Source organism: Apus apus, chromosome 1 (assembly GCF_020740795.1).
Source record: "Apus apus isolate bApuApu2 chromosome 1, bApuApu2.pri.cur, whole genome shotgun sequence".
Lineage (NCBI taxonomy): Eukaryota > Metazoa > Chordata > Aves > Apodiformes > Apodidae > Apus > Apus apus.
This window is the reverse complement of record NC_067282.1, coordinates 205,261,683-205,286,946: the sequence shown is the minus strand read 5'-3', so window position 1 is coordinate 205,286,946 and position 25,264 is coordinate 205,261,683. Positions and strand designations below refer to the sequence as shown.

At 52.5% G+C, this 25,264-nt stretch overlaps 2 protein-coding genes across 2 annotated transcripts; both read left to right on the top strand.

Annotated features, from left to right (window-relative positions):
* Positions 1–3,807: 3,807 nt before the first annotated feature.
* On the top strand, positions 3,808–15,030 carry LOC127381758 (carboxypeptidase A2-like). Its single transcript, XM_051612481.1, has 11 exons — positions 3,808–3,875; positions 5,471–5,552; positions 7,133–7,267; positions 8,000–8,098; positions 9,145–9,246; positions 9,382–9,483; positions 10,430–10,540; positions 11,516–11,606; positions 12,784–12,983; positions 13,982–14,066; positions 14,817–15,030. The coding sequence occupies exons 1-11, from the start codon at positions 3,811–3,813 to the stop codon at positions 15,002–15,004; spliced, it is 1,260 nt and encodes a 419-aa protein (XP_051468441.1). The 5' UTR covers positions 3,808–3,810; the 3' UTR covers positions 15,005–15,030.
* Positions 15,031–18,883: 3,853 nt separating this feature from the next.
* On the top strand, positions 18,884–24,783 carry LOC127381879 (carboxypeptidase A1-like). Its single transcript, XM_051612797.1, has 11 exons — positions 18,884–18,972; positions 19,695–19,776; positions 21,497–21,631; positions 21,790–21,888; positions 22,855–22,956; positions 23,043–23,144; positions 23,305–23,415; positions 23,661–23,751; positions 23,878–24,077; positions 24,406–24,490; positions 24,596–24,783. The coding sequence occupies exons 1-11, from the start codon at positions 18,908–18,910 to the stop codon at positions 24,781–24,783; spliced, it is 1,260 nt and encodes a 419-aa protein (XP_051468757.1). The 5' UTR covers positions 18,884–18,907.
* Positions 24,784–25,264: the final 481 nt, after the last annotated feature.

The following is a 25,264-nucleotide window of genomic DNA, read 5'->3' as shown; positions in this document are numbered from 1 at the left end:
CCCACCTGCTTTGCTGTCACCTTTTGGCTTCTGGCTGCTGTTGTGGTGCACCCCTGCTCTTTGCAGCTCCCCAACTTGCTCTGGTGTTTTTGAGCCCTGAGCTGAGCACTAGAGAGTTTGACTTTCATCCTGAGCAGGACTTCACCCAGAGGTTGCTCTGTGGTTCAAGCCTAACTTCCAAGCTCTGCTGGACCTTGTGGCTAGGGTGGGAGGTCACAGTCCTGCAGACTTCTGGAGCCCCTTCAAGGGGGGATTAGGACTTGGCACAATGGTTTGGGCTTCAATGCAGCTCCTTAAATGCAAGGTCCTGGATGAGGCTGGTCAGGACCCTTGGAGCTTGTTGGCTTATTATGGATCCTGACATCATGTTTGGCAGGATGTCTTGGCAGCTTTTAAATCCATGCAGGATGTAGCATGAGTAATGAAGTAAACTATAACCTTGCCCTCAGTTAAGTCTCTCCTTCCTGTTTTCAAAGAGTGAATCCACAGGAGGTGGTGTGGACAGTCTGTTGGATCTCTATGAAGTGTTGAAGGCCATCAGCTACAGATTGGTTGGGATTTGGTTTTCACCAGAATTCCTGTAGTGCTGGAGGCAGGAAATTCCTTGTTGGTTCCTGTCTCTTACCTGGAGTTTGGTGGGGGGAACTGAGATCTGCTTGTGTCCCAAAGACTGGGTTAGGTTGGAGTCAGAGAATCATAAAATGATTTGGGTTGGAAGGGACCTTTCAAGGTCATCTAGTCCAACCCCCCTGCAGGGAGCAGGGACATCCTCAACTAGATCAGGTTGTTCCAAGCCTCATCCAACCTGACCTTGAGTGTTTCTAGGGATGGGGCATCTACCACCTCTCTGGGCAACCTGGGCCAGGGTCTCACCACCCTCAGTGTAAAAAATGGATTATTTATATCTAGTCTAAATCTCCCCTCTTCTACTTTAAAGCCACCACCCCTTGTCCTGTTGCAACAGGCCCCGCTGAACAACAGGCCCCTGAGGTTGAACCTCAAAGAGCTGGGGACTTGCTGGAACATACCTTACATCTCCCTGCAGAGCTCTGTTCTCCACAGTTTGCCCCCAAGATGCAGCAGTTGCAGGGTGACTTAATTCCTGTGTGTCAGAACAGGCAGAGTCCCTGCCTGAGGCTCCCTGTGCTCCCAAAAACATGAGGCCTTGGAAAAGATTTCCTAGAATCAGAGAATCATGAAGGTTGGAAGGGACCTTAAAGATCACCAAGTTCCAACCCCCCTGCCATGAGCAGGGAACCCTCCCACCAGACCAGGTTGCACAAAACCTCCTCCAACCTGGCCTTAAAAACCTCCAGGGATGGGGCATCAACAGCCTCCCTGGGCAGCCCATCCCAGTTCCTCACCACCCTTAGAGTGAAGAATTTCTTCCTAATCTCTCACCCAAATCTCCCCTCTCTCAGTTTAAAACCATCACCCCTAGTTCTATCATCATCTTCTCTGATGAAAAGCCCCTCCCCAGCTTTCCTGGAGCCCCTTCAGGCACTGGAAGGTGCTCTCAGGTCTCCCTGGAGCCTTCTCTTCTCCAGGCTGAACACCTCAACCCTCCCAGCCTATCTCCAGAGCAGAGCTGCTCCAGCCCTTGGATCATCTTGGTGGCCCTTCTCTGGACCCTCTCCAACAGGTCTGTATCTTTCTGGTGCTGAGGGCACCAGAACTTCCTTGGAGTCTGCTGTGAGAAGAAGCCACTGGCACCACTACCGAGCGGGGTAGGGTGGGGTTGGAGATGGAGGGATGCTCCTCAGGGTGGTGCTGATGGGTGAGATCCTCTGGGATTGTCAGAGTTTTCTTTTCCTCAGGCCCCTGGGGATGATTATGGTCGCTGAACCATCTCCCTCCTGCCCCGTGGTGGTTCCCAGGAACCCAGGTATCCTGGCAGGGTCAGCACCTGGCTTTTCCTTGGTGAGATTATTAATGGGACAAACAAAAGGTGTATCCAACAGCCCTCTGGCTCTACCTGTTCATTCTGGGACAGCCACAGCTGGGTGTTCCCATGACCAAAGGTAATCAAGATGGTCCCCAAAGCTCAGCCAGGAGAGCACCCGTCACCGTTACTGCTCCCATGGGAATAACAACAAAGCAGACCTGGGGCTGTTTAGTCTTGGGAAGACTGAGAGGGGACCTTATTAATGTCTACAATTATCTGAAGGGTGGGTGGCAAGAAAGGGCCAGTCTCTGTTCTGTGGTGCCCTGTGATAGGATGAGGGGAAGTTCAAGTGACAACACAGGATGTTCTACCTCAACATGAGGAGAAACTTCTTTCCTGTGAGGGTGACAGAGCTCTGGGACAGGCTGCCCAGAGAGGCTGTGGAGTCTCTTGCTCTGGAGACTTTCAAGACCCATCTGGACACGTTCCTGTGTGACCTGCCCTGGGTGTTCCTGCTGCATCAGGGGATTGGACTTGATCTTCAGAGGTCCCTTCCAACCCTTTGATTCTATGAAATTTGTGGGCACCCTTATGGAAAGTGAACAGGATGGAGGCTCTTCCCCACAAAGTGAGACATAGACAGAGTCCATCTCAAGAGCAGAAGGGCCTGGAGAGCTACTGGATCAGGGGCAGCCCTGCAGGCATGATAAAGCTGGGAGTAGGATGAGGGGGAATGGCTTTAAACTGGAAGAGGGGAGATTTAGGTTGGACATCAGAAGGGAAATCTTCCCCGTGATGATGGTGAGACCCTGGCCCAGGTTTTCCAGAGAAGCTGTGGCTGCCCCATCCCTGGCAGTGTTGAAGGGCAGGTTGGATGGGGCTTGGAGCAGCCTGGGCTGGTGGGAGGTGTCCCTGCCCATGCAGGGGTGGCACTGGATGATCTTTAAGGTCCCTTCCAACCCAAACCATTCCAGGATTCTATGACCCAGCAGTGGCTGTTCCAGCACTTCAAACCTGTGTCACCTCTTCCTGAGAAGACAACTTAATTAGAAAAGCATTTATTGCAAGGTTGTCCAAGGAAAAGGGTCTAATTCCAGAACTGAGCTGCTCTAAGTTCCTGTTCACCCAAGGTTTTATTCCTCCTCATACTGCACAACCTGCTGTCATGTGGATCCTGCTCCAACCTTCATGTGCTTGAAGCACCGGCCAGATGGATCTGTAGGAAACTAACCCAGCAGAATAGGGGAGGAATGATAATAATTTCAATTAAAATATATATTTAAACTGTCTGTTTTATGTCTAGACTTGTGGAGCTTGCAGGTAGGGCTGAATTTACAGCATGACCCTGGCCTGTTCTATCAGAGAGAGCTTCTTGCAAAGCAGACAAGCCCCAGAGCCTACGTGGTGTCACCAGAGTGATTATTTCACCCAGTTATTTCACCAGAGTAAAGTTATTTTGAAGAAATAATCTCTCAAGTTGAGTATTTTTGCTGGAGTGAGATCTTTCTACTGGCTGCCTCATTGCAAGGAGGAGTGGGCTCCTATAGTAGGAGAAAAAACCCATGACCAAGAGTGAAGTGGTGGAGCTCCTCAGTCCCAGTGGGATCTGGGAGGACATTCAGTTTGACTCTTTTCCTCTGCCTAGAAAAATGTGTGAAAGGACATGGAGGAGCTTTGTGGGCAAATGCTTGGAAAACAACTCCTCCCTTGGAGGTTTGAAGGTGTCAGTGGAAAAATCTTAATTTTTGGAGGTGAAGTTGTCCTCTTATCTCCTGGTTGCCTTGAGAGCTCTGATAAATGTGAGAGCGTTGTCACATGGGCTGCAGATATGATTTATCTGAAAAATAAATAGAAAGATAAAGATTTCTTAACAAGTCCTGTATAAATTCACCTCCACCAGGTGTGAGTTGAGCCTCACATCAAACATGAAGCTGGTTTTGATCTTCAGTGCCCTCCTCGGGGTTTCCTTGTGCCTGGAAACTTTTGTTGGGTGAGTTGTGGTTTTTTTATGGAAGGCTTTTCACTTCCAGCTTTGTTTTCCAATTGCTGCTTCTCCATGGTTTTAACTTTAGAAAACCTGCTTGGGGCACATTCTTTGCTTTTTATGACTGACTTGTCTTCTGGCTTTGGTATTTGAAGGGACCACACTCTACTCTCATTTAGGTTTTCGAAGGAGAAGCTCCAGCTGCAGAGTTGAGCTTCTAAATTCATGTTCACCCAAGGTTTTGTTTTGGCTTTCACTGTATTTAGGGAGCAGTTTAGAGCCTTGATCTGGAGCTGAACCTCTCTGCAAAGCTTGAGCCTTCAGCTTGACAGATCTTGTCCAACACAAAGCAGAGCTGAAAGACCAGAACCTGGCCTCAGATGGGAAAGGTCACTGGCTTCCCTTTGGTTTGGAAGTTCCTTATTTCTCTTTAAATGTTTCATCCTCTCCAGGGCCTTTCTACACAATTTGAATCCTTATTTCCAACCATTATCTGCATGTTGCATTGGGAAATGACCTCCTGGTGCATTTCCTCATGGTCTTCCTGTGGAAGAACCTCAGTAGATGAAGAACCCCAAATACAGAAGGGGGCCTACAGGAAAGCTGGGCAGGGACTTTTTACAAGGGCTTGTAGTGAGAGGACAAGGGGGAATGGATCAAAACTGGAGGAGGGGAGATTTAGGTTAGACTTTAGGAGGAAGTTCTTTGCTGTGAGGGTGGGGAGACCCTGGCCCAGGTTGCCCAGGGAAGCTGTGGCAGTGTTGAAGGGCAGGTTGGATGGGGAAGAGTCCAGATTGAATTATGTCAATAGGCTTTTACAAATCCTAGGGTTTTAGTAAGTAATGGACATTATCTCTTAATCTTTACATCTTAATATCAAGATTTACTCACTGAAATCTAGTGCTTGCTCTCTACATCTGAGGAAGTTTCTGTTATCATAGAATCATGGAATGGTTTGGGTTGGAAGGGACCTTAAAGATCATCTAGATCCAACCCCCTGCCATGGGAAGGGACACCTCCCACTAGACCAGGTTGCTCCCAAGCCCCATCCAACCTCTCTAACCAGTGGAGTGAGGTACCTCCAGACAGTTATTCACTCCCCTGGAATGGTGCAAACTACCCTCTGATGTTATCAGCTCCTGACAACACAAGGCAGTTTGTCAGATGTCTTTACTAAACTGCAGAGGGGTGAAGCAAACCCAGTGTTGAGAGGTTTGGTCTCTTGGATAATGCTCCCCAAACATTTGGGCATTGGCAAACTCAACCAGAATTTTGCTTTCTGCAAGTTGTTGACAAAAAAAAAATGATGAAAAGATAGAAGACTGATCTTTGTAAGCAGCTAAAAACTCATCCACTTGATGTTTATGATGAAACCTTAAAAACTTGCTGTTTAACCATTTATGAATTGGGTCCCCATGTGGTGGGCCTGCCTCTGCAGGTTGGTGGTTGAACTCTGGGTGACACCAAGTCAACTGCATTTAACAAGTCCAGATGGGCTGGTAGCACACAAGTAACTCCCCACCAAGCTGATGATCTTCAGAACAAGCTTGTTCAACCAAACCCCTTTTTGAGACTGTTTCTGAAGACTTGATTCACTGCAGGCACCAGGTTCTCCGAATCAAGACCAGAGATGATGAGGAGGTGGAGAAGTTACAGTTTCTGGAATCCCTGGAACACCTTGAGGTATGTTATTACCATGTAGGCACTTTTCAACATTTCAGGGTTTGATTTACCAGAGTAGGACTTTGCATCCCATTTGGAAGGTTCCTACCACACTGTGGCACCTGCCATAAGTAAATCTGCTGTCTCAATACTTGGTGTTTGATCTTCAGGTTGTAGTACCAGCTGGTGGTGAGGAGTGTCTGCATTCTTATTTCTTCTTACTGGGTTTACACTCTTATTATTTTCCATATCTATCTATCTATCTATCTATCTATCAATCAATCAATCAAATTATATTCTTTATTACTACAATCACACTCCTGCACCTGGGTTGGTGCAACCCCAGGCACAAATCCAGGCTGGGGGGAGAATGGCTGGAGAGCAGTCCTGAGGAGAAGGATCTAGGGAGATGAGAAGCTGGACATGAGCCACCAGTGTCTGCTGGAGCCCGGAGGGGCAATTGGGTCCTGGGCTGCACCAAAAGAAGTGTGGCCAGCTGGACCAGGGAGGGGATTGTCCCCTCTGCTCTGGTGAGACCCTGCCAGGAATTCTGTGTCCAGCTCTGGAGGCCTCAGCACAGGAGAGACATGGAGCTGTTGGAGAGAAGCCAGAGAAGGGCCATGAAGATGATCAAAGGGCTGGAGCAGCTCTGCTCTGGAGCCAGGCTGGGAGAGTTGGGGTGTTCAGCCTGGAGAAGAGAAGGCTCCAGGGAGACCTGAGAGCACCTTCCAGGGCCTGAAGGGGCTCCAGGAAAGCTGGGGAGGGGCTTGGGACAAGGGCTTTTAGTAAGAGGACAAGGGGGAATATTTTTAAACTGAAAGAGAGGAGATTTAGGTGAGACATGAGGAAGAAATTCTTCCCCATGAGGGTAGGAAGGCACTGGAACAGGTTGCCCAGGGAGGTTGTAGCTGCCCCATCTCTGGAGGTGTTCAAGGCCAGGTTGGACACCTCACCTGGTGGGAGGTGTCCAACCTTCACCATTCTATGATTTTAATGGATTTGCTCTTATTATCAAACAGCTGGTCTTTAAAGGGGGGAAGCTCATGTTTTTGTACTTGTCTCCCAGCCTTTGGGGAGGGATTTATTAGTTAGAGTCGACTTTGTATTGAAACAGGCAAACACTGAAATTGCTGCTCTTATTGCCATTGGTGGGAATTTTTATCACCACTTCCTTTAAAAATATTTGTTTGAAGAGCAGAGAAATTAAGATTTAGAAAAGCTCTGCCAAAGGAGAAGTAAAACCCATGGGTTTTGTATTAGCAAATCCTGTCAAATGGAGCTTTTCTCGAAACTGGTGAATGGGAAAATAGTAAAATAATCATCACAGAAGAGAAAAATTTCCTCTTGCTTCTCTGAGTGAAGCTCTGGAGCCAGTGGAAATGCTGCCTTCAGCCTCCTGCAGATCTTGGTGGGGTTTTTTTGGGTGAGCTGGTCACCCTGAGTGACACAAGGTTGTGGTGAGGCCAAGCTAAAGAGCGTGCTGGGAGCATGAAGGGCACAATATTCCCAAGATGGGAAGAACCAGCTTTCCTGCAGCTTCAGAAGAGCTGTTTTGCACAACCCTCTCCCCAAACCAAATCCATTTTTCTTTCTCTTTTCAGCTGGATTTCTGGATAACCCCCTCCAACCCTGGCCTCCCTGTGGATGTGAGAGTTCCTGCTAACAATGTCCAAGAAGTTAAAGCCTTCCTGGAATCCTATGGGATTGAATACTCCATCCTGATTGAAGATCTGCAGGTAGGAAATGCCACTGGCACATGTTTAGCTTTTAAATCCTGTGGAAACAAATAGTGATTCACAATCTGGCCTCATTCATTAACTTATGGACCCTTCTCTACCCTGTTTTCCATGAGGTCTTCCCCTTATTTTTATAGCCTGTGGATTAATTTTCCCAGGATGATCTGTGTATCACTGCAGTGCTGGGGAACTGGAAATCACTCTGTAGACTCTCTCCAAAACTGTGTGAAGTAGTGACATCAAGAAACATACAGGCTTCTTGGGGCTCTTCTTATAACCCCTGAGGAATTTTTTTGGTGGTCTTTTGGCCTCAGAAATTTGGGAATCACAACACTTCAGTTATAGATAATTAAACAAACTGTTTCAAGAGCAGCTCTGGCTCATAATCCAAAAGAATTCTACACTATGGGTGAGGGAAAAGTCACCCCCTTGGGCACTAATCTGACATTTCTTCATGTGCAGTGATCCCCAAATGGCACCTTTTATTTTTTCCCCCTCCCCAAGCTTTCCAGAGCTGTTTGTGTTCATCTTAACAAGCATTTAAAACTCAATCCAGACCATCTTAAACCCTCTTCTTCTTGCCCACCTCACTACAGATCCATTCAGCAGAAGCTTTGCTCCAGGCTGTGGGTCTAGATTCAGTGGCCTCATGTTGTTGCTTGAGAGCAGCACTTGGTCAGAAGTTTGCAAGTTAATCAGGCTTTTCCTCAACATTCCAATGGCTTCTTTTAGGTGGTTTTAGATCAAGAAAAGCAAGATATGGTGGAAAGCCAACAAAGGGAGCGTGGAAGCAGCAGCTTTGACTATGGAACTTACCACACTTTGGATGCTGTGAGTACCTCAGCTTTGGGGGAAGAGGATTCTTATTTTCTGCCCTTTTTTAAGTGCTCTCTTTGATCAGACATCCTGTAGTGAGATCTGAGATGTCTCTCCAGCTTCTTCTTCTGCCCCGTGGTTGTGTTTTTAAATGGATTCGTTTTGTGGTCAACACAATGAGCTTTCCCTGGTAGAGTGTTGGAGCAGACAAGTGTGGGACATAGTTGGGGCAAGGTTGCCCAGGGAAGCTGTGGCTGCCCCATCCCTGGCAGTGTTGAAGGGCAGGTTGGATGGGGCTTGGAGCAGCCTGGAATGGTGGGAGGTGTCCCTGCCCATGCAGAAGGGTTGGATCTAGATGATATTGAAGGTCTCTTCCAACCCAAACTATTCCATGATTCTCTGATAAACTCTTCTGCAGAGTTCTGTCAAAACCCTTCCTTCTGACCCTCAAAAGAGATAGAGAAATAAATAAATCTTGAAACAGGGAAACAGAGGAAACCAGGAGCCATCAAGCAGAGCAGAGGGTCAGGTATTTTTACTACCAGAAGTTAGAATCATAGAATAGAACATGTGAGATTGGAAGGGATCTTCAAGGGTCATCTAGTCCAGCCCCCCTGCAGTGCACAAGGACCTTTTTAACTAGATCAGAGACTCATCAAGGCTGACCTTGAATGTCTCCAGGGATGGAGCCTCCACCACCTCTCTGGGCAACCTGGGCCAGGGCTTCACCCTCATTGTAAAGAACTTCTTTCTTAGGTCTAATCTAAATCTACCCACCTGTAGTTTAAGGCCATTGCCCCTTGTCCTGTCTCTACACACCCTTGTAAACAGTCAAGTTCTTTAATGAGGGTTTTGAGTTTATTCCTGAAATAAGTAGATCTTGGTGCTTCCTTCTCCATCTGGTGGTGGTGGGAACAGCACTGACTGCATGGACATAAGGTGAGATGGGGCTTTGGAGAGGTCATGGGAATGAAGGCAAAAGGAAACATGAGTTTCGTCAGGTCCTACAATTGTCCTGGGGTGGTGCTGGACATAAATGTCATCATGACTTTTCATTTCAGATTTATGAGGAGATGGATAATCTTGTATCTGAGTACAGCAACATTATGAGCAAGCTCCAGATCGGGCAATCCTACGAGAAACGGCCCTTGTACGTGCTCAAGGTACGAGATACCTCACAGAACATGGGCTCTGCAGATCCACTAGAGACACAGCACAATTCAGTCCAAAGCATCCCTGGATGTTCTGGACTTAAAGGTGTCAGTGAGGGTTTTAAAGCTTTCTGTTGTGTTTGACAGTTCAGCACCGGAGGACAGAAGCGTCCCGCCATCTGGATCGACGCCGGGATCCACTCCCGAGAGTGGGTCACCCAAGCAAGTGCCATCTGGATAGCTAAAAAGGTGACTTCATCACTCATGGCTTTGTTTTTTACCGTGGGAAATGCCTCTGACTCCTTAAAAATATCTCACAGCTCTCTATGTTTAGCCAGCTCTGCTAATTCTCCTTCACTCCTCTTCAAACAACCGACTCGAGAGAATGTGGCTCCTGCCCAGACAAAGATGAGGAATGTTTCTGAAGTTGAGAAGGTGCTTCTTTACTGGGAGGGTGACAGGGCCCTGGGACAGGCTGCCCAGGGAGGTGCTGGAGTCTCCATCCCTGGAGACATTCCAAACCCACCCGGGTGTGTTTCTGTGGGATCTGCTTTAGGGGATCCTGCTCTAGCAGGGGGGTTGGACTGGATGATCTCCAGAGGTCCCATCCAACCACTCTGTGATGCTGTAAAAATGCTGCCTGTTGTTAGAGTGGGAGAAGTTCAGGGAGACAAAATGTAGTAGCAGAGATGAAATTGCTAAGGACTGCAGGCTTGATAGGAACCATCTTTCCTGAAGATGAGTTTGCTGCTTTGGTCTGCAGCCACAGAGGACCACTGGGTCATTGGTTACCTTCCACAAAAGGGCAGAAGCTTCCAGTTCTTTATAAATGAGCATTTCAATTCTGCTGAAAGTGACCAAGCCACCAGAGGAGTGCAGCACAGTTGTGTATTCCCAACCTGGCTGATCCCTCTCAATCTTAGAGGCATCCTTGGCTCCTTCTCCAGGCCAGTCAGGAGATAATTTTGTAGCCTCTTCCACTGACTTCCTGTCTTCAGAATAAAACAGTGAAGCAGATTCATGTCTTCTCCAAGCTCCAGGTCTAACGAGGAACTGTGACAACCAGCAGATAAAGAGTGTTTCTTGGTTCCCTGCCCTGAAAGCCAGACCTTCCTCTGAACCTGCCTGTTAGAGCTTAAGCACAGGGGAAAAAAATGTGCTGCTAATCAGAGTGTGCCTTGTTGTCCCTGCTTAGATTGCCTCTGGCTATGGAACTGACCCGTCCATCACCTCTCTGCTGGACAAGATGGACATCTTCCTGCTGCCAGTCACCAACCCTGATGGATACGTCTACACTCACACCCGAGTGAGTAGGCATGTGGTGTGTCTTGAGCTGATCTGGGGAGCTGTCAGGCTCTGCCAAGGGAAGAAATGTGAGGAAAGCAGGCTCTGAAAGTCCATTTCTTAGGGCTGCAGGAAGCAGGTACAAATGAGCTGGGCAGCCAAAAATACTAATTACTCGTCTAACGCATTTGAACCCTCTATAAAGTTACCTTGGGGTGCATTGAGAGGAGTGTGTCCAGCAGATCAAGGCAGGTTCTCCTCCCACTCTACTCGACACTGGTGAGACCTCACTTGGAGTATGGTGTCCAGTTCTGGGCTCCAGTGTCCAGTTCTGGGCTCCCCAGCTCCAGAGGGACAGGGATCTACTGGGGAGAGTCCAACAGAGGCTATGAGGATGATGAAGGGGCTGGAGCACCTGCCTGATGAGGAGAGGCTGAGAGACCTGGGGCTGTTCAGGCTGGAGAGGAGAAGCCTGAGGGGGATCTAATGAATGTCTATCAATACATGAGGGCAGCAAGAAGGCAGGACAAGCTCTTGTCACTTGTGCCCTGGGACAGGACGAGGGGCAGTGGATTCAAACTGGAGCCCAGGAGGTTCCACCTCAACATGAGGAAGAACTTCTTTGCTGTGAGGGTAACAGAGCCCTGGGACAGGCTGCCCAGAGAGGCTGTGGAGGCTCCTCTGGAGACTTTCCAGACCTGTCTGGATGCCTTTCTGAGTGACCTGCCCTAGTTCTGGCCCTGCTCTGGCAGGGGGCTTGGACTCGATGATCTTCAGAGGTCCCTTCAAACCCCTAAAATATTCTGTGATTCCTTAAATTCACCAGCCCTTCATATTTTGTCCACTGGCCCATCTTGGCATCAGCCCTTCAGAAATAACCTTAGGCCCATGCCTGGGATCACTTCCTGCTGAATGGCAACTGTTTCTGGGCAGCAGTTTTGGTGCCAGGACCAAGGTTTGCCCCATTTCAAAGCCACCATGTGTGTGTTTGTTTTAGAATCGCATGTGGCGGAAAACCCGCTCCAAGATTCCAGGCAGTGTGTGTGTTGGAGTTGATCCAAACCGGAACTGGGATGCAGGTTTTGGAGGTAGGAATGAAGTTTCTGGATTCTGGGTGTCCCTAAGAAGAAAGTTCACTTTCTTATTCCTGGCTCCTGTCACGCAGGAGCAGCAGTTGCCTTCGTATGAAGGATCTGGAACAAAACCGGTCAAATAGGATGGTCGGTTCTTTTTGTGAAGATCATTTTGCATTCATGAATTGTCAGTGGGCACCAGATGAAGGAAATAATCTAGATCATCTAGAAATGTGTCCCTTCAGATCAGTTGTATGCATGTTCCACAAGGCCAAGTGCCAGGTCCTGCACTTGGGCCACAACAACCCCATGTGATGATACAGGCTGGGGGAGGAGTGGCTGGAGAGCTGCCCAGCAGAGAGGGACCTGGGGGTGCTGATGGATGGGGGGCTGAAGATGAGCCAGCAGTGTGCCCAGGTAGCCATGAGGGTCAATGGCATCCTGGCCTGGATTAGGAATAGTGTGGCCAGCAGGACCAGGGAGGTGATCGTCCCTCTGTACTCAGCACTGGTGAGGCCACACCTCAAATCCCGTGTCCAGTTTTGGGCACCTCAAGACAAAAAAGACATTGAGGTGCTGGTGTCCAGAGAAGAGCAACCAAGCTGGTGAAGGGCCTTGAGAACAAGTCTTATGAGGAGAGGCTGAGGGAACTGGGGCTGTTTAGTCTGAAGAACAGGAGGCTGAGGGGAGACCTCATCACCCTCTGCAACTGCCTGAGAGGAGGTTGTGAAGAGGCAGGTGCTGGTCTCTTCTCACAAGTAACTGGGGATAGAACAAGAGGGAATGGCCTCAAGCTGCACCAGGGGAGGTTTAGACTAGACATGAGGAAGAACTTTTTCACTGAAAGGGTTGTCAGACACTGGAACAGGCTGCCCAGGGGGGTGGCTGAGTCACCATCCCTGGTTGTGTTTAAAAGTCATCTAGATGTGGTGCCTGGGGGCGTGGCTCAGTGCTGGGCTTGGTAGAGTTAGGGTTAATGGTGGGACTCGATGATCTTGAAGGTCTTTTCCAGCCCAAGTGATTCTGAGTTAAGGCTCTGTCACTGCTCTTTGAGCATTTACCAGGCACTTCAGGCCTTGCCTGTGGCTGAAGGCCTGTCCTTAGGAGATCCTGGCTTGGTCTTGGTCCCCGTTGACCTTTCCTGACTGCCAGTTCTTCCAGCTTTGCCTTTGTTCCCTCTCTGCACCAACAGGTCCCGGAGCCAGCAGCAATCCCTGCTCAGAATCTTACCGTGGGCCCAGTGCCAACTCAGAGGTGGAAGTTAGATCTGTTGTTGACTTCATTAAGGGTCATGGGAACATCAAGGCCTTCCTCACCCTCCACAGTTACTCCCAGCTCCTGATGTACCCCTATGGCTACAAATGCACCAGACCAGCAGACTACAGTGAGCTGGTGAGGCATCATGACTTGGTTTTACTTTCTTCCCTTCTGTCCAGCTGGTTTTCTCAGGCATTACAGTGAGAGATCAGGATTGAGACAAGAGGCAAAACTCTGCCTTCCATGGCCATCCCTGAGAGTGAACAGCAAGGTGCTGTGATGCCACACCTTTAAAAGAGAACTCATGGTCATATGCAAACATCTGCCACCCCATCTCAGCCCTCTTTGCTCATCCATGGTTCCTGCTTTCTGCTTGAATGAGGTGATATGGATCTCACCATCATCATTCCGATGGAGAAGACCTCTGGAGGTCTCTAGTCTAACCTTCTGCTGAAAGCAGGCAGGCTGTGGAGTCGGGGCCAATTTCCAGGTTGGATTGAGCTGCTTAGGGCCTTGCCCAGATAAGTTTTGCTCCATTGTTTTGATATTTCTAAAGACAAATTCCACAGCTTCTTCAAGCCCCTTCCCAAAGCTCCCTCATGGTCGTGGGGATTTTCTTGTAATACCTGATACCTAAATGCAATTCCCCTTGTGCCAATTTGTTTGTTGCCCCTCATCCTTTTTTTCCGCCCCCCCCTCCACCTCCAAGAAGAGCCTGGCTCTGTCTTCTCTACAACCACCATGTGGCTGAAGCAAGGACAGAGCTGACCACTGAATGTTGGAAAATCTCCAACTGCCTTTGGATTTCAGAGTATCTTTTGAACCTTCCCTTGACAAAAAAGGAGGTGAGGTGAAGCCCTGGATGATCAGCTGTAGAACATGCTAGGATTTAATTCACATGCAGTGGCACCTCCCAGAAACACCATGGAGGAAGCTCTTGGGTGTTGTCCTAGGTACCAGTGATGAAGAAATCGATGGATTTGGCACTGGGGTGTTGAGGGGGCTGTGAAGAACTGGAGATTTTGTGAAAGGTTCTGGAGATTTCCATGAGTAGGGTTCAGGTTGGCCAAGACTTAACATTGAGTTTCATCAAAGGTGGCTGTTTTCTGACCTGTTCATCTCCTCATCTCCAGGATTCCTTGGGAAGAATTGCTGCCAGATCCATCCGCTCCGTGCACGGCACCACCTTCACAGTGGGGAGCATTTGCACGACCATCTGTGAGTGTTTTGCTACTCTGAGCTTGGATGGGCTGTCCCAGGGGAGCAGTCTGTGTGTCCCATCCCCCCTGAAGTGATTGTCCCCCTGTGCTGGGCACTGGGGAGGGGACACCTGGAATCCTGGGGTCAGGGCTGGGCCCCTCAGGACAAGAAGGACATGGAGGGGCTGGAGCGTGTCCAGGGAAGGGCCCCGGAGCTGGGGAAGGGGCTGGAGCTCAAGGAGAAGGGGCTGGAGAACTTGTGAGGAGCAGCTGAGGGAGCTGGGGGTGTTGAGCCTGCAGCAAAGGAGGCTGAGGGGAGACCTGCTGGCTCTGCAGCTGCCTGAGAGGAGGTTGGAGCCAGGGGGGTCGGGCTCTGCTCCCCAGGAACAAGCGACAGGACCAGAGGGAACGGCCTCAAGTTGTGCCAGGGGAGGCTGAGGTTGGATCTGGGGAACAATTCCTGCCTGGCAAGGGTTGTCAGGGCCTGGCCCAGGCTGCCCAGGGCAGGGGGGAGTCCCCATCCCTGGAGGAGTTTCCAAGCCCTGGAGATGGTGCTGAGGGATGTGGGGCAGGGGTGGCCTGGGCAGGGCTGGGGGAATGGTTGGACTATGAATCCAAGTTCTGTCCCTCTTAGAAGCAGTGATGCATCTGTAGGGTCAGCACCAGTTGAGCATTGGAGCCAAGTGTTCACATAAAAACCTGACGTGTCCCTCACAAAGGCTGGACAGCAGAACTCACCTCAATCACCCCTCTGGATCTTCTCTTTCAGACCAAGCCAGTGGAGGCAGCATCGACTGGAGCTACGACAACGGCGTCAAATACTCTTACGCCTTCGAGCTGCGAGACACTGGGCGTCATGGTTTCCTCCTGCCAGCCAACCAGATCATCCCAACTGCAGAGGAGACCTGGATGGGTCTGCTGAAAATCATGGAGCACGTGAGAGACCACCCTTATTAAAAGCTGGGGTGGAATCAGCTGTCTGGAGCAGCAAGCTCATAAATCCTCTTCCCTTGGTGGGCTTGAGACAGCTGAAGTGACCCAGCACTTGGCTGAATAAAAACCCTGTGTGTTCCTGCTGCAGCAACACGTGTCTGCATGGAAAAGATCTCTCATGCTTGTCTTGCTCACTCCATCTTTGTGTGGTGGATCCTTTAGAAGGTTTTAGGGCACTGTTGTGGTCCCTGTCTAGGTGACACAGTAGGAACAGTGAGGAGGATGGAAGATGTGCGTGCTGGTGTGGCTGTTGAGAGGAGGCTCCAGGGAGACCTTAGAGCACCTTCCAGTATGTGAAGGGAGCCTGCTGGAAAGCTGGGGAGGGGCTTTGCACAAGGGCAGGGAGGGATGGGATGAGGGGGAATGGATTTAAACTGGAAGAGGTGGGGGTCTTAGGCTGGATATTAGGAAGATGTTCTTTACTATGACCGTGGAGAAACCCTGGCCCAGGTTGCCCAGGGAAGCTGTGGCTGCCCCATCCCTGGCAGTGTTGAAGGGCAGGTTGGATGGGGCTTGGAGCAGCCTGGAATGGTGGGAGGTGTCCCTGCCCATGCAGGGATTGGATCTAGGTGATCTTTGAGGTCCCTTCCAACCCAAACTATTCCATGATTCTCTGAAGGGTATGCTGGGAAGGGAGGAGATGCTGGTCTGACTGCCCCAGCCTGACCTGTCCCCTCTGCAACTCCACCTCCATTAGGAAACAACATTCATTGTCGTGGGAGTAACCCCAGCCCTTCCAGTGGGTTGTTCTTCTACAAACCTTCCTGTCCCTGCAGCCACCCCTGCTTCCCAACCAGCCCAGAAACTGCCCCTCAGGGTGCTGAGGGGACAGGACTCCTAAAGGATTTCTGGAATGTGTGGGTTGGAGGTGCTGTGACCTCTTCAGAAGCACTTGAGAGATAAACCAGATCAACCTAGAGAGTGAATTGCTCTTCTCCTGCAGGGTGGGGACATCCTGGAGTTCACACAAGCAGTATCATCTGCTCTGGTGGTTCCAGTGGCTGCTTGGAGGGAACTGGGAAGAAATTCCTTCTTCCTTCTGCAAAACTGCTCCTTGTTGAGCTCAGTGCTGGGGGGCAGAGCTCAGTGCTGGGGGGACAGATCTCACTTCTGGGGAGCAGAGCTCAGTGCTGGGGGGGCAGAGCTCAGTGCTGGGGGGACAGAGCTCAGTTCTGGGGGACAGAGCTCAGTCCTGAGGGGGCAGAGGGACTGGTGGGCAGGTCCTGGTGCTCAGCAGCAAGATCCAGGCTTTGAGGCTGATGAAAGGAATTTAATTTCCTTTCACGAAGCTCAGGACCCTGCCAGGCCACTCTGTGCTGGTGGGAAGGAGGGTCTCCTGGTCTGATATCTCCAAATAGTTTTCCTTCCCCTTTTCTCCCTCCCAGATTTGCTTGGGGGAGCACAGTTGGAGGATCATAGAATCCCAGACTGGTTTGGGTTGGAAGGGACCTTGAAGAGCATCCAGTTCCAACCCCCCTGCATGGGCAGGGACACCTCCCACCAGCCCAGGTTGCTCCAAGCCCCATCCAACCTGCCCTTCAACACTGCCAGGGATGGGGCAGCCACAGCTTCTCTGGGCAACCTGGGTGAGAACAGCCTGTGGTCCCTCAGGATCCAGCTGCCTTGTTCTGCTCTTCAGGCTGCTCGTTTCTCGGGGGTCAAGAGCTAAACCAGCTCAGGGCCATGGTCAGGAGCTCTGCAGGATCAGGGATCATCAAGTCTACCAGGTTTATCTCCATGGCTTGTGGCCCCCCCAGCGAGTAGAGGGTTAGTTCAGACACAAAGGGCATGAGGCTCTTGGCAGGGAGAGGACGTACAGCTGAGCCCTGAGGAAGCACCACGTGGGTTTGGTTTTGGGTTAAGCGGAGCTGTTTTGGAAAGCAAAGCCAACCATGGAGCTCCCTGTGTCTGTCCCTGTCCCCTCTGCTCGTGGTGGCACCTGCTTCCAAAATCCTGCCCTTCAGCTGGTGATAAAAATACCTCTGGGCAATCCTCAGGAGATGGGAAGGACCTGGAGCACACAGTTGGCTCCTGGATCCAGTCGACCTGCTGCCACCAGAGTTGGGGACCTTCTGGGAAGTGGTGGGCAGGAGCTGTGGAGCCTGAGGAACCTCAGCTGGGGTTGTGGCCTTGCCCTGGCTTTGAAGCCCCATCCAACCATCCAGGTCTTGAGGCCACCCAGGCCCACTTCTTGTAAGAGCGTGGCTGGGTGACAGGTGCACCCAGGTTTTGGACCCTGACACCAAAGAGACCTGGAGTAAGACCAAGGGAGGCCACCAAAAGGAAGAGGAGGAGGTGTCCCTTGATGGGATGCTGGGGGAGATGGGTTGGTTTGGCCTGGAGATGAGACAGCTTTGGGGTGGGGGGCTAAATGAGATGCTCCCATCCTTGTGAAGAGGTTATTGAGGAAATGGAGCCAGGATCTTCACCACTAAGTGTGATGGGAGAGACAATGAAGAGCCAGGAAAATGCTGTTCCACCAGGACAGGCCTTGGAGGACCCTGAAACCTGACATGGAGGGACCTGGTCTGCCCCCAGAGCTGTGGATACCTGCCAGAAGGTCAGATGCAGACCTCCTATGGTCCCTTCCCACCTCAGCTTCCCCATGATCCTGCCTGAATGAGGATATCTACCCTGGCATCTCCATCCAGGACCAGGAACATCACTGGTTCCACACTGGGAAGCTGTAACAGACCCCAGACCAGAGAAACAACCTGGTTTTAGTGGGGAAAAAACCCCACCATTAGAAGATGTCTGCTAAAAAAAAACAACAACCAAACCAAAACCTGACCCAGATGGTGTCTGCCAGCCTGGGAACCCAGCCCAGGAACCTGGAGCATCCTTGGCAACACCCTTGAAGGGTGGGAGCTGAAGGCCACGGTAAATAACAGCCCAACAAAGACATTGCTATAACCTGGGGAACAAAGAGGCTGCTATAACCCATGGAACAAAGAACCCACTATCACCACCTGACCTCCTGAGGCAGCAGAAGGCAGCTCAGGAGCTGCTGCCCCACACCTGCTCATCCCCCCCCTCCTCCCCGGCACCAGGGACGTGGAAACAACTCGTTTCCTGCCCCCCAAAAAAACCAGCCTCTTGGTCTCCAAGCATTAACCCCGGGGGGAAGGTCCCTCAGAGCCTCGCTGGGGACACGGTGACATCCATCATCTTGGGGGGGACATCACCCACCACCTCCTGGCCCTGCTCCTGGGAGCGCTTCGGTGAGCGGCGCCGCTAAAAATGTGAGTAACTTCCAGGTGTTTTAGATACTTCTCTCTAGAGATCTGAAGTGTGCCCGTGGGTTAGCCACGAGAAATACCTCTCCTGACGTGCTGGCTTCTCTGGTAGCAACTTTCTGGTCGCTCATGACATATTTTCCTGCTCAAAATTAGACTTGACTGACGAATCATAGAATCGTGGAGGGGTTTGGGTTGGAAGGGACCTTCGAGATCATCCAGTTCCAACCCTCTCCCTGCCATGGGCAGGGACATGTCCCACCAGCCCAGGCTGCTCTGTAATAAAGAACTGGTGGAAACGGAACGCTGTGTCCTTGTGTCCCCCTCTGGGGGGCTGGGTGGTGGTTGTGACACCCACGGGCACGTGTTGTCCCCGGCAGCAGGACCCGAGTTCTGAGGAAGTCCTTATCAGATCCTCCCTCATTTGGCTGCTCTTTTGTCGACTTGGCCAAATCAAGCAAAAGTTTGAGCTCCTGGGAGCCCTTCCTGGCTTATCTGTCTGTCGCTGCCAGCTCCGTGGGGGCAGCAGATGTGGCCTTGGTGAGAAGGTCCACGAGTGTCCCTGGAGCACCACAGAGGGGGGCTGCATATGTCCTCAGGGGGGGCTGAGGCTCATCTGTGTCCACTCACCATGAAGATCCTCCTGGTCTTCTCCACCCTGGTGGCAGCCAACTGCAGCGAGCAGCTTTTTGTGGGGTGAGTCCTGCTGGAAGCCAAGGGGTGGTGGGACACCCTGGGTGGGGACAGGGACTGGGGTGAGAAATGCCCGGCCCCATCTGCCCTCCTTTTGGGGTCAAGGGGAAGGGCAGCATCCCAAAGGAGGGAAGTCCATCAGGTGTTGCCACGTGGGCACCAGGAAAGATGTGGTTTCACCCTGGCTTTGGAAGGGAGGTTTTGACCATCCTCTTAGCTGCTGTGGAGGGTAGAAATTAGGGGGTGCTGAATCCCTGAGAGCATCACCCCAGGCTTTGCCAGGGGGAGGAGGCAGGGGTGCCTTGCTGCTGGAGAAGGAGGACATTTTTCTTCTCTGCTGGGGGCTGTACCCAGCCCTGGAGCAGCCCAGCTGGGCTGGAGCATAAGCTGGGTGAAAGAACACCTGACACTTCTCCACGTTAGATATTTCCTGACATTGTGGGAGCTCTCGTGGTCGACCAAAGGATGGAGGCCACCTCGGGCTCTCCCCCTCTTGCTCTCATTCCCCATCAGGGCTCTTCTGAACCTGCGTTGTTTTTTTTTCCCTCTTGACACCCAACCTCCACCAACTCATGCCCTTTCCAACCCACTGAGCCAGTGCAGACCTTTGGCAGCCTCCACCCCAGCCCGTGATGGGGCCACGTCAGCTCTGCAGGCTCAGCTCCTTCCCCCCACCCCGTCCTCTTGTCCCTCCCTCATGCTCTGATGACTCTGCCTCCCTGCAGGGACCAGGTTCTCCGCATCATGGCCAGCAACCAGGAGCAGCTCACCCTGCTCAGGGTGCTGGGCGAGCAGGAGGAGCTGCAGGTGAGCTGTGGTGGGGTCCTGAGCATCCCCTGGTGTCAAACAGTGACCCAGGAGATGATAGGGCAATTGGGTTGGGAATTGGGTGAAGGACAGAGCTCAGAGGGTTGTGGTCAGTGGGGCAGCCTAGTTGGAGACCTGGGTCTCGTGGAGTCCTCCAAGGGTCAAGTCCTGTTCAGTATCTTCATTCATGACCTGGATGAAGGGACAGGGTGTCACCAAGTTTGATGATGACCCAAAAGTGGGAAGGGTGGTGACACTTCAGGGGGCTGTGCTGCCAACCAGCGTGACCTGGGCAGGCTGGAGAGCTGGGTGGGGAGGAACTTCATGGAATTCAACAAGGACAAGTGTAGCTGCATCTGGGGAGGAACAACCCCATGGATCAGTGCAGGCTGGGGGTGACCTGCTGGAGAGCAGCTCTGGGGAAAGGACCTCGGGGTCCTGGTGGACAACAGGCTGACCAAGAGCCAACAATGTGCCCTCATGACCAAGAAGGTCAATGGAATCCTGGGGTGCATCAAGAAGAGTGTGGCCAATAGGTGGGGGGAAGTCATCCTGCCCCTCTCTTCTGCCCTGGTGGGGCCACATCTGGAGAACTATGTCCAGCTCTGGGCTCCCCAGTTCCAGAAGGACAAGGAACTACTGGAGAGAGGCCAGCACAGCCCACAGAGATGCTGGGGGGACTGGAGCCTGTGGGGAAAGGCTGGGAGAGCTGGGGCTGCTCAGCCTGGAGAGGAGAAGGCTGAGGGGGGATCTGATCAGTGCTGATCAATATCTACAGGGGGTCTCAGGAGGATGGGGCCAGACTCTTCCCAGTGACAGGACAAGGGGCAATGGGCACAAGCTGGAGCACAGGAGGCTCAAGTTGAGAATCAGGAAAAACTTCTTTCCTGGGAGGGTGACAGAGCCCTGGGACAGGCTGCCCAGGGAGGCTGTGAAGTCTCCATCCCTGGAGACATTCCAAACCCACCTGGACATGTTCCTGTGGGATCTGCTTTGATCCTGCTCTGGCAGGTGGGTTGGCCTAGACGATCTCCAGAGGTCCCTTCCAACCCTGACCACTCTGTGATTCTGTGAGACATTCAGGGCTCCCTCCTTTTGACCTTGCGTCCCATTTCCCTTCCCATTTTGGATCCCTATCATTTACAGCTCTAGAAATAGGACCTTTAGCTCGGGCCACCTGGAGCCCTCTGGTTTCAGACCTCAACCACTGCAGCATTGTCCATCCTGAGCAGTCAGGTCTAGACCTGTCATCACGTTTCTTGATCCATGATTTTATTGCTCCCGTTACGACGTCGTTCCGGTCCCTGGCTGCTCTGGGGGGGGGGTGGATCCTGGGGGAAAATGGGAGTGGGAGGTGGGTGGTGGGAAGGACCATCTGCCCCATGAAGCTGAGCTAAGGAGATGATACCCCTAAGGAGTTAAAGAGCAAGACCAGCCTGTGATGACCCTGGTGTCTCATTGCACCTGCTCACATCCCCAGTGTTCATCCTTCAGGGAGACTTTTGCAGCCCACGAAGAACTTGGGGTGAAACGTGTGTCTGTAGGAGATGCCCTGAGTGAGGCAAAGGGACCCTGACCCATCCTGGCATCCATCTGTGTCCCAAAACTTCTCCAAAGACCTTCATGGGAAACTCTTCCGAGCCCCCTTTGGGTGCTGGGGATGCTCAGAGGATGAGCACCAGCATGGGATGGGGCTGAGCTCTCTCCTCCTCCACCCCAGGTTGACTTCTGGCGTTACCCCACCAGCCCCGGCCACCCAACCGACCTGAGGGTGCCCTTCTCCAGCCTCCAAGCAGTCAAAATCTTCTTGGAGGCCAATGGAATCTCCTACAGGATCATGATCAAGGACGTGCAGGTAAGGGCTGTGGTGGGGAACGGGGTGAACTCCTGCTGTTCAATCCCAAGAGAAAGTCCAAAGGGTTGGGATTCGTGAGGACGTGGAAGAAAAATCCAACCTCCTGCTCCTTCCAGACTGGTTGATGGTGGGTTTTCTTTTTTCTCCTTCCCGAACAGGAATTACTGGATGAGGAAAAGAAAAACATGACTAAGCCCAGGAGGACAGAGAGAAGCACCAGCACCTTTGATTTTGCCTCCTACCACACGATGGAGGAGGTAGTTTGCTTCATCTGGGGTCATGCTCAGCCCGTGCTGTGGTTGCACCCACGTGGTGGTGTTTGTGGTGGTGAGACCTCCCCGAGATATGTCCTCCCTGGGGGGAGGTTTTAGCTGAGCTGACCAGACATCCTTCCACATGCAGTGGTGGCCTCTCCTGGCACCTCCCTGTGTCACTGGAAGACATCTTCAACTTCACTTGGGAGGTCAAACTGTGGGTGGCTGATGGTGTTGGAGAATCTCAGAGCCTTTTTTTCTGGAGTCCTGTGTCCAGTTTTGGGGTCCCCAACACAAGAAGGACATGGAGCTGTTGGAGAGAGGCCAGAGGAGGCCCCGGAGATGATGGGAGGGCTGGAGCAGCTCTGCTCTGGAGACAGGCTGGGAGAGTTGGGGTGTTCAGCCTGGAGAAGAGAAGGCTCCAGGGAGACCTGAGAGCACCTTCCAGGGCCTGAAGGGGCTCCAGGAAAGCTGGGGAGGGGCTTGGGACAAGGGCAGGGAGGGATGGGAGCAGGGGGAAGGGTTTCCAGCTGGCAGAGGGAGCTGGAGCTGAGATGTGAGGGAGAAATTCTGGGCTGTGAGGGTGGGGAGACCCTGGCCCAGGTTGCCCAGGGAAGCTGTGGCTGCCCCATCCCTGGCAGTGTTGAAGGGCAGGTTGGATGGGGCTTGGAGCAGCCTGGAATGGTGGGAGGTGTCCCTGCCCATGCAGGGGGGTTGGAACTGAATGCTCTTCAGGGTCCCTTCCAACCCAAACCATTCCATGATTCCATAACCCCCCCTCAGTTTCCCTGCTTTTACACACGCCTTGGCCGTGTGCATCTCCCTGCTCACACCGAGATCCAAGCACCAGGTCTTCTCCAGGGAAGCTCTGCATGTTGCATCCAGCTCTGGATACCAAAAAAACGAATAATAAAAAGGTCCCCAAGGACAGGCAGGGTGACCACACGACCCACCAGCTCCTCCTTCCAGATCTACAACTGGATGGACATGCTGGTGAGGGATCATCCCAGCCTGGTGAGCAAGCTCCAGATCGGGCAGAGCTACGAGAACAGACCCTTGTACGTGCTGAAGGTGGGTCCTGGGGGCACCTCCACCTTGCCCAGCCCTGGGGAGGGGACAGGGCTGAAAAATCCCCCCCCCCCCTCCTCTCTGTGCAGTTCAGCACTGGGGGATCCAACCGCCCGGCCATCTGGCTGGACACCGGGATCCACTCGCGGGAGTGGGTCACCCAGGCCACTGGCATCTGGACGGCCAACAAGGTAACCACCAAGGTCCTAAGATGTTGGACCCCCCCCATTTCTTACTCCAACCTCTTTTCATAGATATATATTTTTAATAACATCTCCCCGTGGTGCCTCTCGGTCACGTCCCTCATCCCCAAGGGCCACCACAGCAGGTCCTGCTTCCCTCCCCGTGCAGATTGCTGAGGAGTACGGCCGGGACCCCTCTGTCACAGCCATCCTGGACAGCATGGACATCTTCTTTGAGATCATTGCCAACCCTGATGGCTTTGCCTTCACCCACAGCTCCGTGAGTGTGGGGGACACTGCATCGGAAGGGGGGGGTGGGGGAACTTCTCCTGCTGCTTGGCTCTTGCCACCACGTCTGGCCACGGGTTTTTGGGTTGGGAGCGATGTCCCCAGGTGGGACAGCGAGTGGGTGGAGGTGGTTTCCACCCACCCCCTGGGAGATGATTGAGTCATCTCTCCTCCAAGGTGTGTGTGGTGGGGGGATTCACATCCCTGTGAGGGGGTCTCACCACCCTCTGCCCCTAGAACCGGTTGTGGCGCAAGACGAGGTCCCTCAACGCCGGCTCCCGCTGCGTCGGCGTCGACCCCAACCGGAACTGGGACGCGGGCTTTGGAGGTGGGTGTGGGGCCACCACCACTCCTCCCTCAGAGCATCAAAGCTTCTCGTCGGTAGGGGAGAAACCCTAGAAGGCCCTTCCCTTGGGCAACCTCTCTGCACGGTGTCTTCTCCACCATGCTCCAGGCTCTGGCTCCAGCGGCGACCCCTGCTCTGAGATCTACCGTGGTCCTCATGCCCACTCTGAGAGGGAGGTGAAAGCCATCGTGGACTTCATCCTTTCCCATGGGAATGTGAAATCGGTCATCTCCATCCACAGCTACTCCCAGATGCTCCTCTTCCCCTATGGCTACAAGACAACACCTGCAACCCACTACCAGGAACTGGTGAGATGGCCCCAAAACGTAGATATGGGACTGTGAACACCAGCCTTGCTGGAAGAGTCAGGTCAGATCATCCCAGGACCCCTCCCTGCTCCTCATGGTAGATTCAACCTGGACATGGAAACCCATCACTTGGTTCTGGGAGGGAGGGTGGTTGCGAGTTGCCCATCAAAAATTAAGGGTGTTTTGGGGAAAAGCAAGAGCAGAGGGGGGGTTGGGTGTGTGTGTGGGGGGGTGGGGGGTGGGAAACGGTGCTGGGCTCTAGCTCCTGCTGCCTCAAGGTCTCGTTCCACCGGGTCTCACCACTCTTTGGGGGCTTCTTCCTTTGCAGAATGAACTGGCCGAAAAGGCAGTGAGCGACTTGGCCGCCGTGTACGGGACGAAATACACCCACGGCAGCGTGGTGGACACCATCTGTACGTGTCCTCCTCCCCCCTGGCCCCTGCCCCTGCTGTCGTGGCCGCCGGGAAGGCTCAGCCTGTGGGGACCACATCTCCTCCTCTCTTCTCCTCTCCCCGCAGACCCGGCAGATGGCACCGCCACCGACTGGGCCTACGACAACGGGGTGAAATATTCCTTCACCTTCGAGCTGAGGGACACGGGGCGCTACGGGTTCCTCCTGCCCAGCAACCAGATCATCCCCACCGCTACCGAGACCTGGCCGGCGCTGTTGGACATCATGGTCCACGTCTTGGAGCACCCGTACTGAACCTGGCGCCTTCCACAAGTGTCCCCTGGTCTCAATAAACAGCCCTGGGGGTTCTTCATGGTCGAAGGCTGGCACCGGTCTTGGGGTTTTTTTTTTCCTGCTAGGCTTCCAAGAATTGGTGGAAAAGGTCTCCCAGCCCTGCAGGTGCTTGTTTCCTCCCTCGTGGTTTTGGCCCTACAAGTCTCCATCCATGAGGGACAACAGCCCTGGAGGACCTGAGAGAGGACGGGTGATTTTCTGGGGCAACCAGACCATCTGGAAGGGGATGGATGGTTTTTATGGGGGTAATGAACTCACCTGGAAGGGGATGGATGGTTTTAGGGGGCAACCAGACCACCTGGAAGGGGATGGATGGTTTTTATGGGGGCAACCAACCCAGCTGGAATGGGATGGATGTTTTTTGGGGGGGCAACCAGACCACCTGGAAGGGGATGGATGTTTTTATGGGGGCAAAAAACTCACCTGGAAGGGGATAGATGGT

Bases quoted from the DNA above. Each gene is read 5' to 3' on its own strand.
- LOC127381758 (XM_051612481.1), top strand. From the start codon at position 3,811: ATGAAGCTGGTTTTGATCTTCAGTGCCCTCCTCGGGGTTTCCTTGTGC. The intron at 9,247-9,381 runs GTACGAGATACC...TGTGTTTGACAG, and splicing joins GGCCCTTGTACGTGCTCAAG to TTCAGCACCGGAGGACAGAA. The intron at 10,541-11,515 runs GTGAGTAGGCAT...TGTTTGTTTTAG, and splicing joins ACGTCTACACTCACACCCGA to AATCGCATGTGGCGGAAAAC.
- LOC127381879 (XM_051612797.1), top strand. From the start codon at position 18,908: ATGAAGATCCTCCTGGTCTTCTCCACCCTGGTGGCAGCCAACTGCAGC. The intron at 22,957-23,042 runs GTGGGTCCTGGG...CTCTCTGTGCAG, and splicing joins GACCCTTGTACGTGCTGAAG to TTCAGCACTGGGGGATCCAA. The intron at 24,078-24,405 runs GTGAGATGGCCC...CTTCCTTTGCAG, and splicing joins CAACCCACTACCAGGAACTG to AATGAACTGGCCGAAAAGGC.